Source organism: Sinohyriopsis cumingii, chromosome 5 (assembly GCF_028554795.1).
Source record: "Sinohyriopsis cumingii isolate HCF-2022 chromosome 5, ASM2855479v2, whole genome shotgun sequence".
Classification (NCBI taxonomy): Eukaryota; Metazoa; Mollusca; class Bivalvia; order Unionida; family Unionidae; genus Sinohyriopsis; species Sinohyriopsis cumingii.
In genome coordinates, this window is record NC_142965.1 from 138,297,210 (window position 1) to 138,313,873 (window position 16,664).

Below are 16,664 nucleotides of genomic sequence, written 5' to 3' on the forward strand. Positions count from 1 at the left end.
CAGCCAGGGGTTCCTATCTGTTTGGCTAACACTTGCATAGGGGATATATCTCTTAGACTTTTAAATAAGACTGCATAAGGGATACTGAGACTGACGGAAGGATGCGCTTTTGCTTTGTTTAAGCAGATTGTGTGTGATGTAAATGATACTGGATTTACCAGCATGCCCCTAGCTTGTAAACAAACATTTTATTTCTTCTTCGTCTTCACCTAACATGGAATCGAAGGTGACCCGAATTGTTTGACTCACGCCAGAAATGATCTAGGATACCATTTGGTTTAGATTTTTTCCAACGGCTAGTGGTAGTTTTTAACCATACAATTTTGTGCGGCTCCAAGGTTGTCGTCCGAACGTGTTGATCATCTCCAAACTGTAAACCTTCTTTCAGCACATCAAATGTTTGCCACTTGGCTCGCTCGATAATTCAGTGTTAATTCTTTGACTTTGCACTTGGTATGCATTTCTACCCGTCGGTCTCGGTATTGGTAGCCGTATCTCAAATTCTTGCCTTCGGGCTGTTCGTGAATAGTTGCCCCTAAAGCCTGAGTGAGGCTTATCACGGCAATGAATGTAGATGCAACTGTCAGAGTCCAAGTAGGGGACACGATCACCTAATGGGATGGGCTATGTACAATTTGAAGCGAGCATTGGCCGTCACGTAGGCAGCAATGGTGACATTTCGAGATTCGTCGGAAAGTGAAGACGAAGAAGAAATCAAATTTTTGTTTACAAGCTAGGGGCATCATGTTAAAGTTCATTATTGTATAGATCATTTGTGTTCCACCAGTTCACAGTAAAGGTATGCGTCTGCCAAATAATCCATCTTGAATAAGCCGTTATGCCGTTTTTCCCCACGAGAAACTGATCATGGCTTTGGCAAAGACCGGTTTCCATGATTATACTCCACGTGTTCTAAAGTAATGCCTGTGATGTATCTGTACTGTTCTTTGACTGTTTCTTGGTCATCTGGAGTCTGGCACCAGGAGGGATAGCTTTGGCTTCTTGTCTTACGTTTATACATTAGATGAAGTAGACCTAGTAAATGACTTTCAGGGTGTCGTCATCGTTTTGATTGAGTTCTGTGTCTGCAAATTGGTAAATTTCGTAAACCTTTAAAAAGCTGTATCCCAAGTCCAAATCATGAAACAATTTCACGCTGGCCCACGTTCCTGTCAAAGCACGCTCTTTCCCTGTTTGTTGACAATGGTAATCTTGCATGCAGGTTTCGGGGCAGGTACTGCGCAAAGCAAACATAAGTTTCCATTAACAATGGTTTATTAAGAAGGGATAATACTGGTCAGTGGGAGGTAAGACTTTGTATTTGATCAAGCCTTCGTATCAACAAATGTGTTGTGCCTCTATGTGTTCTGTCAAACTTTGTTTGTATTCTGTTGAAAATTGAAAATATTCGCACACCCAAGGATACAAACAACGCGCACGTAATGTAACCAGCACAGTGTTTTGGCAGTGTATTGACGGCAGATGAACAGACAAGTTTGAGCGCGTATGATAGCCAGTGTGTTCTCGGGCATAAATTTGTTGCGACATGCTAAGGATCACGCTTTGTTGATGGTAGTGTCGTTCTTCAGAGTATTGATCCCTCCGAGCTCTATAAACAATTATCGAAATTGTCGACAGCAACGGCAAAAAATGTCCACATCGGATAGGCAATACTTAAAATTTCTTCCTGAAAGTCAAAGCGGTTTTCGTAATAATGATCTTCATGCACATGCGGTAGGACAAATTGTTGATTGGCTTGAGTATTTAAAAAGTGTGTAAAATACCCTTTGGCTATTTATGTCATTCCATGCATTTAGGAATTGGATCCAAATGCATTACCAAATAAATCATGGAATTTTTTAACTTTAAATATGACACTTTCATGTAGATGAGTTTGGTCTTTTAAGTTGTTAATTTGGACCATGCTGGGTTTGGTGTTCAAAATGTTATCCACCAACAACACATTTCTGCATTATCCCCTTTCGGAGGGGAAGCGTAGGTCATATAAAGTGTAGGTTTTCCATCGGTGATGTAAAATTTGTCGTTGGTTTGTTGTAGGCATTGAAATTTTCGATTCCTTTGTACGGTGTTAAATCTGCATGAGTGCCAAACTTGAACCAGACGGTTGACTTGAAGCTATTGTAAAGAATGGACATTCTGAAACGACCGTTTTCGTTGGTAGTGGCGCCGGTAAATATTCTTGTGTAAGAAAATCCGCTATATCCAAATTAAAATTATCCTCGTCTGGGAGCATGACCATTGTTGTTCCCGTAGCTGTCATGCCATTTCAATCCAGTTCAAACATGTTAGAGACTATAAATACAAACGCCTTGTCTCCATCTTCGATAGGCAAGGTTCCGTTAATCCTATCTACACCTTGGCATATCGAATATATAATTATGTGCTTTGGTCTGTAAATTGCATTGGATGCGGCGGCCACCGCATCCAATCCATGTGTCAGTCTCATATTAATTCAAATTCGACTTCTAAGTGTAAAATACTACATAATATAGAAGTCTAATAGTATTTTCCCGTTTGTCTGCCAATCGACCCATGTAACTGCTTAAGTAATAATAGATATGCTTTCTTAGAATCATCAGTTACACACGTAATTTACATCACAGAGGCACAAATCATCTCACAGGAAACAAGACATAACTGGCTGTACATGCGTGTATTAACATACTACGATACTGATAAAATATTGTGTAGGATAAACACTAGCTGTAGATTCATATGAATTAAATTTCAAGACTATGTAAGAAGAGTCTAAGATCTTAATTGTCTATCAAAAATAATAAAGTTTGTTCTTATTATTACTATTATTATTAATACGATTATTATTATTATTATTATTATTATTAATGTTATTGCTGTTGTTTCAAACATTGACAGATTCAAGTTATACTGGTAAGTATTATTTTGAAAATATATCATAACCATTTCATGGATTCAGATTGCAGATATTCTTTTGATTCAGTGAAACGCTTGTCCCAATTAATGCTGCTACACAGAAACGTAATATGTCGGGCGGAATTTTGTACATATTTTTAGTCACGGTACATATATGGATTAGACATAGTTCTGTTTCTTGTAGGTACAATGACAATACAATTTGAACCAATTACAAACTTCATCTCTGTACTCCTTGTACCTTCAAACTGACCAATGTAGTGTTTACTTATTACACTCATTAATGATTTATTAGAGTGTGAAATAGTCCGCTATGCTTATGTCTACCACCATTGTTAGACTTAATCATGTCCTAGGAATGGCCTGACACTATGTATGGCGATATGGCGATCATATTTAATAATTTATTCATCTGAGAAAGCTTTAATACCGGCATATAACAAAATAATATAATTAGTGCATGTGCTATTTTATATGAATTTTAGTCCTCTGCAAAAACGTGAACTTTGAGAACTGTATGCAAAACTTTATATTAAGGAAATATTGCCCTTTGCAGAAGTATTAGTATTGTAACCATTGATATACATATCATTCTTATATTATACGACTACCCCTCATGAAAACTAAAGCTTATTCTGTACTTATATTACATTTCGTAGCAGTCACCTAGTTTATTATATGACTACCCCTCATGAAAACTAAAGCTTATTCTGTACTTATATTGCATTTCGTAGCAGTCACCTAGTTTATTATATGACTGCCCCTCATGAAAACTAAAGCTTATTCTGTATTTATATTGCATTTCGTAGCAATCACCTAGTACCTGCGAGGAAGGAATGCAAATTAAATTAAAGTGCAGAAGTATAAAAGAAGTTTATATACTCTTCACATTCTGACAAACACAAAACTCTAAATGTGTCAATAGTCAAACATTAAATATTATGAACTTCTTTATAAGTTAAGAGCTGTTATTAGGTTACTTGTTTACAGTTTCAGGAGCCATTGCCATGGGCCAAACTGCCAGCTTCCCGATAGGAAAGAGAACGACAACAGAGATACATTGTGATGAAGTAGTTCTCAAGAATATTAAATTTAAATCGTTCAGTGTTAGTATGTAACCAGATCCGTTCCCCGTCAAATAATATAACTATTAAGTATTAATTGAACTCTTTGTATCACATATGTTTTGAAACATTCATGTTCACCGCCATTGTTGTCTCAAGTGATATATCTCGTCATGGCAGTAAACAACTTACTTCAGTTTTAGATAGCCAAACATCGTCCCGCTAAATAACTACATGTAAAGTCTTTAATAGTACGAGAGCAAAGATGAATCGTAGTTCGTCTTCTACGAAACTACATTTGCGGATATTGGACCCGTAGTTACTAATATAGAGGGTACAATTTGGCACTCATGCACGTAAGTGTTATGTGTGAAATTGTTTGAAAGAAATTTCGTCATTTCTGGAAGATTTTCATTATAGTTTGGTTTGAGCAACTTTGTTTTAAGGTGCATACCATTAGTCGGTGCACAAATGAGACTCCGAAATGTTTGGTAGGTTTTTGATATTTAAGCTGTGTCATATTTACATATGCTGATTTCTTGCAATATTTTTCTAAAGCAAACGATTATATTTATTTTGATTACCCTGCGTTCTATATGAAATGTTGTATTATTCATTGATATTCGTAGTTATCTATTCCAAAAGGCTATTTCAAAACAGCTTCATCTCGACTCTGAACAAATTCAGTATGTAAGATCGTTTGTTATAGTTGCATTTTTAAGTACTTTCTATCGCTTTCTGATGATGAGTATATATAATTTATAGGAAACAAGGAGATCGCCCGACGACTGCTAGGTAAGTTACATTTTAGTTGAAATTCACAGGCACAAAAGCAAATTCGCGCCCAGTATGCACTCTTACCATTCCTATATTCCATGTTTATTTTCTATTGATAGTTACAAATGTGACTGGATCGCTCAAGCAACTAGCAAGACCTTTTGGACACCTTGCTTAGTTTTACATTTTGCTAATCTTTGTGCAGATCACAAAATCTCGGCTTGACTGCAAAGAATGATGTATATTTGTCACTCATGAATTTGCTCATTTTTCTAAATGTTTGTATAATATTTGAGCAATGATATACTATAACTCTTTTTTCTTTGTAGTAATTAGCAATCACAACCTACTTTTAGTATAAATTCGTTGTAAATGAAAATAATGATGTTCAAAAGTGTTCTTGAGCAACAGGTCAATTAAGGAAGAATACTTATGGGACGTTTATTTATAGCTTTAACTTTAGACCTATTGAACATCTGCAATTGATGTTCAGGACATTTATTTCAGCAAAGCTGAGCTACATGAGGATAAGCGCAAAGTATGAACATATGTCATCAAGATTGTTAGAAATAGCAAATGAAACACCTGTAACAGAAACCTTGACACTAACTTTCTATGTCTGTGACCTTCACTTCAGCATCAAATACGAGAGCGATTGTGATTCTGATTTCATTGTTCGACATCTATTATTGTTTACTTCAGCTATGTAGGAACAATGTAAAAAACATTAACCAAATATGTAAAACAAATATTATTTTCCAGTGACCTTGGCCCAACTGAGCAAGCAAGCATGTTCACACTATAGGTCATGCCCAGCATGAATACACGTTATCAATGGGTTTAGAAATTCAAGCAAATTACGTTTAATTAAACGCAGCATTTCTTTGAATGTGACCTTCATCCACGGTAAGCGGTGCATTCACACGTGTTGTGTAATGATTAAATTTCACAAAGATTCATTTTAATGGATGAATAAAATCCATCGAGTATTCTAGGACTTTTTTGACCTGACCTACATTTTACACAGGCCAACAAGCTTGTCAGAGAACTAATCGTTCTGGCGTAAAGCATGCAAACTAGTACATGAAAACCATTACAAAATATATCAAGGGATATAGAAAACCTTTATCCAAAACCTCAAGCATCTGCTGACGCCGTCGCACCTGCTGTAGGAACCATAACTGTTGTATCGAGCTTCCTACCAATGTAGGCTCGGCAAACCTCAGAAACGTTGTTTCCATTATCATTTAGATTGCTACAGAGTAAATATCATTTCTAGGTATACCTTAAACTTCAGTAACCGTCTTATTTCAAAACCTATATAACCGATACGCTCCAGTCAGTTTCAACAAATCTGAACATCTCAGTTTTTATCATTGCTTAGCAATGAGAAAACAATGTCTTTATTTATTCATTTTTAATTTCATTATGTGTCTATTTTCGTTAATTAATTTGTTTTGTATTGCAGCTCAATTACTCTTGAAGAACGGTCTTACGAAGAAACATCTGTGTCTGCAAACCGTAGAACACCAATACATCAAGGGTATAAATTAATTGTTACACAATATTATGTTCATTTCTAAGAATAATCAAACCCTATCCATACTTTTTGAAAACGCATATTCTTTGAGCAGATATCACAAAAATATATAACGTTTCTTAATGATATCATGAAAGTAAATCTGGGTGTAAAAGTACTGTCTGAATATGAATATGGAATACTATTTCATTTACTTGTGAGTTTCACTCATTCATCGCATTTGTCAAATTTTCAATTTACATCAGATTGGCATATCAATATATTTTTATTTATTTTTATCTTGATTTTGCTCTATCATCAAATAGGCATAATAATGTCAAGATATAATTAAGGACCTTACGAAATATGAAAGAAATGTATGCCCCGCAAATAGTACTCTGTCCCTTCCTGCCCCTCCCGCACCAACATACGCGAGAAGAAAAGAAAAATGCATATATATATATATATATATATATATATATATATATATATATATATATATATACTATGCATTGATACATACATGCATGCAATCTCATATAGTCGATTACAATCAAGTATAGTGATGTCAAAATGACTTTTACTATGTACATACTATTGTCTCCCTTTTTTAAACACAGTAATATGCCCACTTATATGCACTTCTACCTCTGAGATAAAAATTAGAATGTTCGATATGTTTAAGGAATTTTACTCCGGGATAATCAAAGAGCAAATAATATTAATCATCTATAAGCATGGCTTATTGAATTCGTACAGCCAAATATTAGGGTGGACAATGAATTTGTGTACTGTGCAAAAAAACTTGCGAGTCAGTCCGTCCAAAACAATGGATTCAACCAGTTATTGTACACTACAAAGTTGATAGCATATTTAGTATATACAATTAAGAGTGTGATTTAGAACATTATTACCTAAATTATACCTATATTTTTAATTCCTCTATTTTTACATGAAAAATAAATTACGTTATTTTAGATTTGATAACACGATATTTCTAATCATGTCATTTGAAGCTTGATCGTTTGTGCGACACGAAAATATGCCTGCTGCAGTAAAAAACGAATACTTTGCGAGCTAAAGCAAACAAATAGAAACTGCCTTACCTTTCAGACATTAAAATTAGTTTTTTTTTACTCAAAGTCGTTCACGCGTCTATGAAGCTATCTCCCCCAAGTAACAGGAAAGAATTAATAAAACGGCTGCATGGATTGCTGAATCGGACTTGCTTTGTGGACCAATCGAGTCAAGTATTTAACAAATCTCTCAGATGTAATTTAATGCAATATTTTAAGTCATATATGTATTTTGCACTCTTAAGTCAATCCTATTGATATTATTAGCCAATGAAAGTAAGATGAATTTACAGAAAGTGGATGGGATGGTATACTGAAGAGTGAGCTGAACCTTCCAAACTTTGATTCAAGGCTAGGTTTAATATATAATAAAAAGACATTTTTCTTTTCCAGCACACATATGGTATTATTTCCTTTTGTGTTACAAGAAACAATGTATTTTAACCCCGTACTTCAGCTATTCTTTAGAGCACCATACGTTTTGTACCACGATATAAAAATGTCCTCTATTAAAGTAGGAAGAGAAAATACAGAACTGCTTCTTATATCTGTGACAAATCATCTAAATGTATGTAAGTAATAACGCGCCACTGTTATTTGAACATATAAATTTATTTACAGGTAGGAGATATATGTGATGGAAAAAAATTTATTTATACATTGCACAGCATGGTTTTCTCCTCGATGTCAAGCTGTAACTAAATATGATGTTACGATATCATTTATTGTTTGTTTATTTTTTTCGTCAACGAACCTGAAACAGCGAGCTCACTGTTACTATAGCATGGTCACCTCTAATTTCTTAACTAGGCACTATACAGCAATATTCACCATGATTTCAACGTCTCGCGAGTCCAACGTCTTGGTAGTATTCTATGCAATGATATCATAAGTCCTCAAGTATTGCCAAATTACATACATAGCTTTAAATATAGGTTCTTTTATCCCAATGCATTGGTGACCGTAATCAAATTTTCTACTCAGTCCGTTAAATGGAACCTGTTATTTTCATCCAGTCAATATTGAAAAAATCTTTCTCTTAACCGTTTACCGTATTCCGTGTTTCGCCCATCCCTTGCAGGAAAAAGACGGATTTAACCAGGCTATAAACTATAAAGAAGCTTTCTGTCCAATCCTTCAGGGGATGATGCATATTTCAGTTTATCATTAAACACGAGCGGAACTAATTTGAGGCTTGGAGATCCGGAATTCGTTCTGATTAAGCCACAGGAAGAGCCAGAATAACAGTAGAACATAGTAGATTATTAATACTATTATTATTATTATTATTATTATTTATACAAACTTCTTTCCGTTGTTTATAATTTCAAGGAAGCTAGATGTACAACTGAACAGATATGGTTATATTTAGAGGGATATAATTGCACTGTATCTGCTCTCTGCTAAGGACAAGCAAGGATAATATGCTACTTTCTACGGCGATGTCTTGAATAGTTGTCTATGAAAACTATCATCGCTTCCGTTTTCACCGTTCATCATCGAATTCGTGTTCAATATACTTATTTTAGAAGCATAGCTTTTATCCAGTAACCTAACTAATAACTAGATATGCTTTCAGCCTACTCAAACAATGGAAACGCTCTCTCTCTCCCTTTCTCTCTCTCTCTAGACACTTATATATATATATATATATATACAGACACAGACACAGACACACACACACACACACACACACACATATATATATATATATATATATATATATATATATATATATATATATATATATATATATATATATATATATATATAGTACTTGTTATAGTACCTTTTCACCGGTTGATCGCACGTAGCACCAGAACAAATACATATTTAGTCTCTTCATTTGATTGTTCTGTTCACGACGTTGGTTCCTGTTCTTAGGCTAGTAAGTCAGATATTTGTCAGCTAATTTTAAAAAACACAGAATCATCCAGAGACGCAAAGTGGTCAGTTCATGCCAACTAACAAAATGTGATTTTCTACAAAAATAGAGTATTTAGATCTTCTGTTTGCGCTGTACCTTGAAGTAACATATCAAAATGTAAACAGAGGACTAATTCTTTCACCTCATTTTAGAGACCGATTTGGTCGAGGTTTTGTTTTCACTAATGTGTAATATTTGTCACACACAGTCTTCTTTCGTTCTGAAAATTTGGCGATCCAAAACAGAACAAGCCATTCTGATCTGTAATTAAATAAACGTGTCAATGTCTGTACTTGACTTAGTAAAACTGTGTAAAAGAATCATAAACCTTTAAACTTTATAAACCTATATCTTATATTTATGCATCTACCAAATGTCACATAGACCGTAATAGTGTAAATATGCAAAATATATTGAGAAGAACGCAAATTATATGCAACAGTCTTCTTCCCAGCACAGTCAATAACATGAATTCGACACCAATTGAAATAATAAAACTTGTTCTATTACGAACTTCATTCGATTTTTCTACATGCACATAAATATTATTCCAATTTTCACTTTGAATAAACGCTTTGTGTCGGACTCTCCTTATATTTAGATAGTTTATGCCACAACAGTGCCTAAATTCAAATCTAGAAAATAATAATAATAATAATAATGATAATAATAATAATAATAATAATAATAATAATGATAATAATAATAACAATAATGTTTGCTTCAGTCTCAAATGTATATTAACTATGATGATTTCACATATCCTTTAGCGTTCTTCATTTTCGTGTTTAGATCCATATGCATGTAATCTTAGGAACTTCGGTTTCTTGAGTTAATAAGTGTTTTTATGACAAATATACCATACAAGGAGAGACAACTGGCCAAAACAAATGGATTAGAAAATGATGGCACCAGTGTTTATCCGCCTTGTCTTGCTTCGTTTATCGCGAGATGTTGTGTTTGCTTTGTATAATTTATGTACATTATGTTACTATTCTGAATTTGCATTTTTTGTAGCTCAAGCTATGGACCAAACGACAAAGAAGAGGCACACAGAGGAAGGTACGAAAAGGAAATAGTAATTTTGGAGACCGAATCACAACAATTAAGAGAAGAAAACAATCGACTGATTTCAAGGTGGTTATTGTGATATATTTCTTTTTAATAGATTAAAATCAGTCTTGCTCGCATAATGCTGATTAAATGAAAGCAAACACATTTCAGATATAACTGCTGCTGTTGTGCAATGTGTCACGCTGATCCAATCTTTGCGTATTTAAGCTCCATGAAACATTTTGACTTAATAACTTTACTGCTTTCTGAAGTTGACTTTCCTTACCACTTTGATCTTACATTTTCTTCAGACAGTTAATGGCGCAGTCACCTTCCTAAGTTGATTTTCTGAAGTTACTGCGATAATTTACATTTTCATTAAATCGTCCAGGAGTTCAGTCTGTATATTCTTGAATATGCCGATGTGGTATGGCACAATTGTACTTAAAACGAGTCTAGGAAAATAAGCACCAAATCATTGTGGAGTACTGTGTTTACCAATGCTTACATATTACTTACTACAATTAGGTGAAATAATCATAGACTTTAAATATATAAAAATGTCTAATGTAAGACGTCCTCCATACGTACAAGATTTCATAGTTAACCATCTTCGAAATGTGTAATGGGCATAACCGCCATAATAGTGCAAATATACAAACGATAACGTGCCGAACGCCAATTATATGCAAGCTACATTCCAGAATAATCAGTAACGTTGAATTCGATAACGATTGGAACACGATATATTGTTCCATTAAAACGTTCAGTCGATTCTTATACATGCATGTAACTAATATTCCGATTCACTAGTGTATGAATCTTCCTTTAATTAGATTGGTCATAGACTGCGCTGCCAATAAGGCAGTAATATTAATAATTATATCATAATAATAAAAATAATACTTAAGGACTCTTTCATTTCAAATATCACCTGTGATGATTTCATAAATATTCTAATGTTCCGTATGTATGTGTTCAGGTCCATATTTACTTGATCACAGGAACTACATTGTCTCAGTCTATCTGATTTTTATGACACAAAAGCACCCACTGCTGGGAGTGTAGACTGTCCAAAACAAAAGGATTAGGAAACAATGGCACCACTCTATCAGACTTGTCTAGCTTCGTTTGTTCCAACATGTTTTTGATGTTGTATAACTTGTGTATATTCTGAAATGCTTGTTTGCAGCTCAAATCATGCGCACAACGATGACGAAAGAAAATACAAGGAAATTTACCTAAAGAAAATAGAAAGTTTGGAGACCGAAGTACTAAAATTAAAAGAAGAAAAGAAAAGAATGAAGGCAAGGTAGTCAATTTAATTAACCTCTCTGTGATACATTACAATCAGTATTATCAGTAAAATTCAGATTAAATACAAGCAATAACAATTCAAATATTACGTTTGGTGTCGTGCAATGTTTATAAGCTCAACTTAAATAAGGTAAGTTAGTCCAATTCTTCCTTATTTCAGCTCCACTAAACAGTCGGGTGGATCAAGAAAATTGAGAAAAGATTACAAAAAAAGAATAAAAACATTGGAGGCAGAGGTCCAACAACTGAAAGAAGAAAAACACAAATTGTTCACAAGGTAAAACATCAATGCTGAGAGTGTTTAGTCTAAAGCTTGCATCCATTTATTCATATGCCCTGTCTATGTTTCTCTTGCAAGTCATGTGTTTAATTGGTAAAGCATGTCATTCTATGCAGAGCGGATTATTATGTGTAAGGCACTAATTGGTGAGGCAAGGTAAAAGTCAGGCATCTGATACAGAACAAGCATTGTCTAATACACGAATAATTCAATGCTGTAGTTGTTGTTTTAGAGTTTAACGTCATACCTCATCGAAAAATAGGCTATGCATTGGGGCCCGTATGACTGGTAGAAAACGAACCCTAGAAAACCCGATAAGAACAATAGACCAACGATAGGTCACGAGCAAACTTTCTCAGATACCCACATTGGCTGAGCCCGAGACTTGAACCCACGCGGAAAGAGGCTAGATGGCAATGATCGATAAAGACGAGCGCTTTAAATTAATAGGTCACCGTGGGTCAATCCATTTCATTTCTCTTGGTGTAAGCTTTACGCTATATTCTTTCTTTGGTATATATAATTCTGGTTCTTGATTCACCCATAAAGCGTATATTTAGTACTTTAACGATAAACATTGTCGTGTTATGTATACGAGTAAATTAAACTGCACCAGAGGACCCTAGAAAATTCAATTAAAAGTAAAAGTAATTGTTCCTATCTTGCTACAACAATGGTCGTAACCTGTCTAACTGTCTTAGCTTTTTGGTTAGCTAGTCGCTTGTATGTGTGTGCTGCTCGGTTGGTGGAGTTACACTGTTACCTATACATGACTTTCCTGTATTGGTCCTTTCCACTCATAAGATGGCTATACCCAAAATGGGAGTCGAACATTCTTATCAAATGATTAGCATTTTCTGACTGCCGTGCGTATGCGTGTCTCTGTGAAAAAATAGCAAATTATTAGCTATATTTTTCATGTCAATTTATTTTATTTTATTTTTATAAATCGTATTCTTCATTTAAAAATTGCTTTCACTTTAAATATTTCCTTTCGACATGGTTCCATAATTTAAAATAAATATATTGTGTTATTCTATGTCTATGTGTTGTTTTTTCTTTTCGATGCATGATTTGTACTATTGTCTTTTCTTGTGTCTTGCCTGTTTTGTATCATATCATCTGTGGTCAGACAAAACAAAATATGTAAAGAATATGGCTTTAAAATATGTTTACTTTTCATCTTTATACTGCAGTGCTTCGTCTTATGTTCCTTACGTGTTGGAGAGATTATGCATTTTGTACGTAGAAATAAGTGATACTCCAATAGAGTTTTGGTCACTGATTACTCTGTTGCAAATTTTGATGATACAAGCTGTTTCGTATTCACACTGTCTCATTGAATATCACGTGAAACGTTTTGAATTTGGTTACCTGAAAATTATTTCAGAAACTCAAAACCCGCAAAACTTAGGGACTCATTCCGAACACTAGGATTGCTCTAGGTTAAAATGAACACCATTATTTCTGTATTACCTGTTTTGAACAAAATTGTTAACTTTCCTCGAAGAATCGATTTCTAATTCTAGAAAATATAATGCAGTGCATTTGAAGTTATGTTTTTCTACTGAGTTACATTTTACATTGTTGCATAATGTTAATTATAAAATATATTAAGTAGTAAATGTAATATGCCTTAGGAATAGTGAGATATTGTCACTGTCATCATGGAAATATTTATCATAATGCCATTTAATATTATAATAATAACTTAGTGTCTGGAGTGCAAATTATATACAAGATGTGCAGTAATATTATCAGCATGTATTGGGTTCCTTCTTCTCGAATACATATTTTATTCTGATCTTTATTACTGTTTATAATTTTGTACTAAAGGTTAAGTGAGATTGATGCTGCTCGACTCACAGAAAACAATCCAAACATCGCAGATCTGAGTGATGCTAACAGACCTGAGAAACTGGTAGAGCAAATTTCAGGGCTCTACGACAATGAGTGGACTGATGCCTTCGAATACCTTACCCAGATTGAAGGGTTAAAGGATGAAGAGACAGTGAGACAATTATTGAATATATTACGAGTGAGTAAACGAGGTTTTAAATGCTTTCACCGGCCCACAAATTCAATAATCAGTTGGTTTGTGCAGCTAATTAACGGGCGGAAATTTAATTCATTACATAGCATTATACCAAATAATGTGAAGAGACGTTTTAAAGAAATGGCATACCCTAAGCAACAAGAAACCTTCTGATCTAAATAGTAGCCATTTTGAATTACCCTGCAGCACGTAATCGTTCTTACTTTACAATTATTTTATTGATGTCATTGAGATATCATGTCACGTTATTACTAGTCAAATAATCCATAATAGTGGTGTTGTTGTCACAAGATATGGGTAAAAAGAAGTGAATGGTGGGGATGTCGTCTTATGAATGGCACTTTTAACACAATATTGGCTATTTCATGTCGACGAAAGTGCAGCAGTATTTCCTCCAGTCCCACAAATGTGCGTCCCCAAAGGTTCCCTAATCATGTGCTGAAGCTGACAGTACGGGTGCTGACTTTCCATGAATATAAATTACAGCAACGTTTAGTTAGGCACCACATGACCTTGAACAGGCATGGTTTAACATCAGTTGTTCATGCGCACAAGGCTGGATTTGAAAACTCCAGAACAAAAGCAATAGCTTCTAAGCAAATCAATCTGACATAAACGTTCACCCGTCTGTAATTCCACAGGTAACAATTTTGGACTTTACGTCAGTTTACGTTTATAACATTACATGTTTAGTTACGTCATCGTTCTGCGTCACATACGTGGACAAGGTGAAAAATGTGACCTCTAATCCATCAAGTAGTTCTCTAGCATATGGAAAAAGATACGTTCTTACTAACTATATTGCACACTGAATAAGGTGCGTATTCGGACATGCTGATGGTTCGGTAATTGTCCTTCGTTTTGGAAGTATCACGTTTGACAGCGCCTTCCTGTTCCTGGGAATCCTGCCCATTAGAGTGCTAATCCTGTTTGTTGTCCTTCATAATCACATTCCGTAAACTCACATGGATTCTGATACATTTTGGCCAATGTCGACATCTCACACATCAATATTACTATATTTCAAAAGGTGATATATTTTTCCCACATATTGTCAATAATGTATTTCTCAGCAGTACACATTTAATGTTCTTAACCTAATGTAAGCATCTTGGAAGAGCATACAATAGTTTCATTGCCAGTCGGAGTGATTACGTACCTCTCAAACCTTTGCAAGTTAAAATCGATATTGTCTTTATTTTCAGCAAATGTGTGGAATATAATTTCATTCATCGTTCGTTTGTCCGAGTCGTGGTCACCTCTTTATTATTCTTTAGTACTTTAAAACACAATTCGTACCCCCATTCTAATTTCACCTTTCTAAAGATGACCACCAACAAGTAGAATCTATTAGGTAGCATTTGAAAAGCACATTAACTCCTATTACAAAAGTGCAACTGTATATGTCACTGATACAACTTCATAGCCATCGAGCAGGAAACATGCAGTAGAAAGCAAAACTACAATCAAAAATTAAATTGATAAAAAATGTCTTGCTATTCATTCCACAACTCACCATTATCTTTATCGTGGGATATCTCGTTTCTCGCTTTGGCTATTCATCCCACAACTCACCATTATCTTTGTCGTGTGATCTCTCGCTTCTCGCTTTGGCTTATATACGTTCTGGAAACAAAATATACGAAACCGCAGCAGTAATTCAAAAGGTACATATAATACAAAAAGTACATATCAACGAACAGCTCCCTTCCTTTATCTCATTTCATTCTGACAACATATCTAACGGATAAAACAAACAGAAATGGATTAGTACAGCCGTCAAAATTTCAAACACCATTCCGTTTTGAGATGGCAGGTTGTGAAAATTGTCCAATTTAAATGTTACATTGAAGAAAATATCATCTTCATATAACAGGTGGCAGAAACATTAGCTCAGACTACGTGGACACAATTATTTCCGATTTCCGCACAGGCAAAGTCTCGAATGAATCATAAGAAACTAATGTCATTTGTGCACCTGATAATCCATATTGGAGTTCAATATATAACCACATCAACGCTAAACTGTGCAACACACGGCCGTGAACACGCTTGGATCTTGATTTGTATTGTTATGCCTGGTCCTCAGAAAGTGTACTTAACATTATCGCTCATCGGAAATATATCGCACACATACAAACGAGATAGATGAACTTAAGCAGGCATTAAAAGTATTGAAGCATGCACATTAAAACATACACAGGATGACAGTCATTATGTGGATTCCATTTTCTTGAAAAGATATTATTTACTATATACAGAATACAAGCTTACACTAATGCCATAAGTAAAATAGAAAGTAATGTCGCTCGAACTGTTAATATTATCTAATCAAAGCAGCATGATACGATTTTAAATTTTACTGACATACCGATAATCAAAATGGCGAAATGGAAAATTAACCAGCAAACATTGCTTATGTCCTAACAAACAACCATGCATGATAGCAAGACAAATAATTGAAAGTTTCATGGACCTATACAGCCTTAAGAATATACGGCCATCTACGAGTCCTTATGAACGGGGAGAATGAAATGTTTCGTGCCTACTTTATGAGCAGTTCCTAGATCAGTAAGAGCTGAAACCACGAACAAAATACGTACATCAGACATGAAAACATATTCACTCATGACCGATAAACAAAAACAGTAAATAGCAGTGAGCAACTTTACACTCTCTTAT

General features: G+C 34.6%; 1 protein-coding gene across 1 annotated transcript in view; it reads left to right on the forward strand.

Moving 5' to 3' along the window:
• LOC149800349 (uncharacterized) overlaps nucleotides 1-16,664 on the forward strand; it is a 70,880-nt gene that overhangs the window by 3,499 nt on the left and 50,717 nt on the right. The window contains exons 2-8 of the mRNA XM_089958392.1: nucleotides 3,904-3,983; nucleotides 4,743-4,772; nucleotides 6,223-6,297; nucleotides 10,294-10,413; nucleotides 11,522-11,641; nucleotides 11,807-11,923; nucleotides 13,763-13,964. Coding sequence (XP_089814518.1) covers nucleotides 3,979-3,983; nucleotides 4,743-4,772; nucleotides 6,223-6,297; nucleotides 10,294-10,413; nucleotides 11,522-11,641; nucleotides 11,807-11,923; nucleotides 13,763-13,964 — 669 coding nt within the window. The 5' untranslated portion in view covers nucleotides 3,904-3,978. The remainder of the gene's footprint in view (nucleotides 1-3,903; nucleotides 3,984-4,742; nucleotides 4,773-6,222; nucleotides 6,298-10,293; nucleotides 10,414-11,521; nucleotides 11,642-11,806; nucleotides 11,924-13,762; nucleotides 13,965-16,664) is intronic.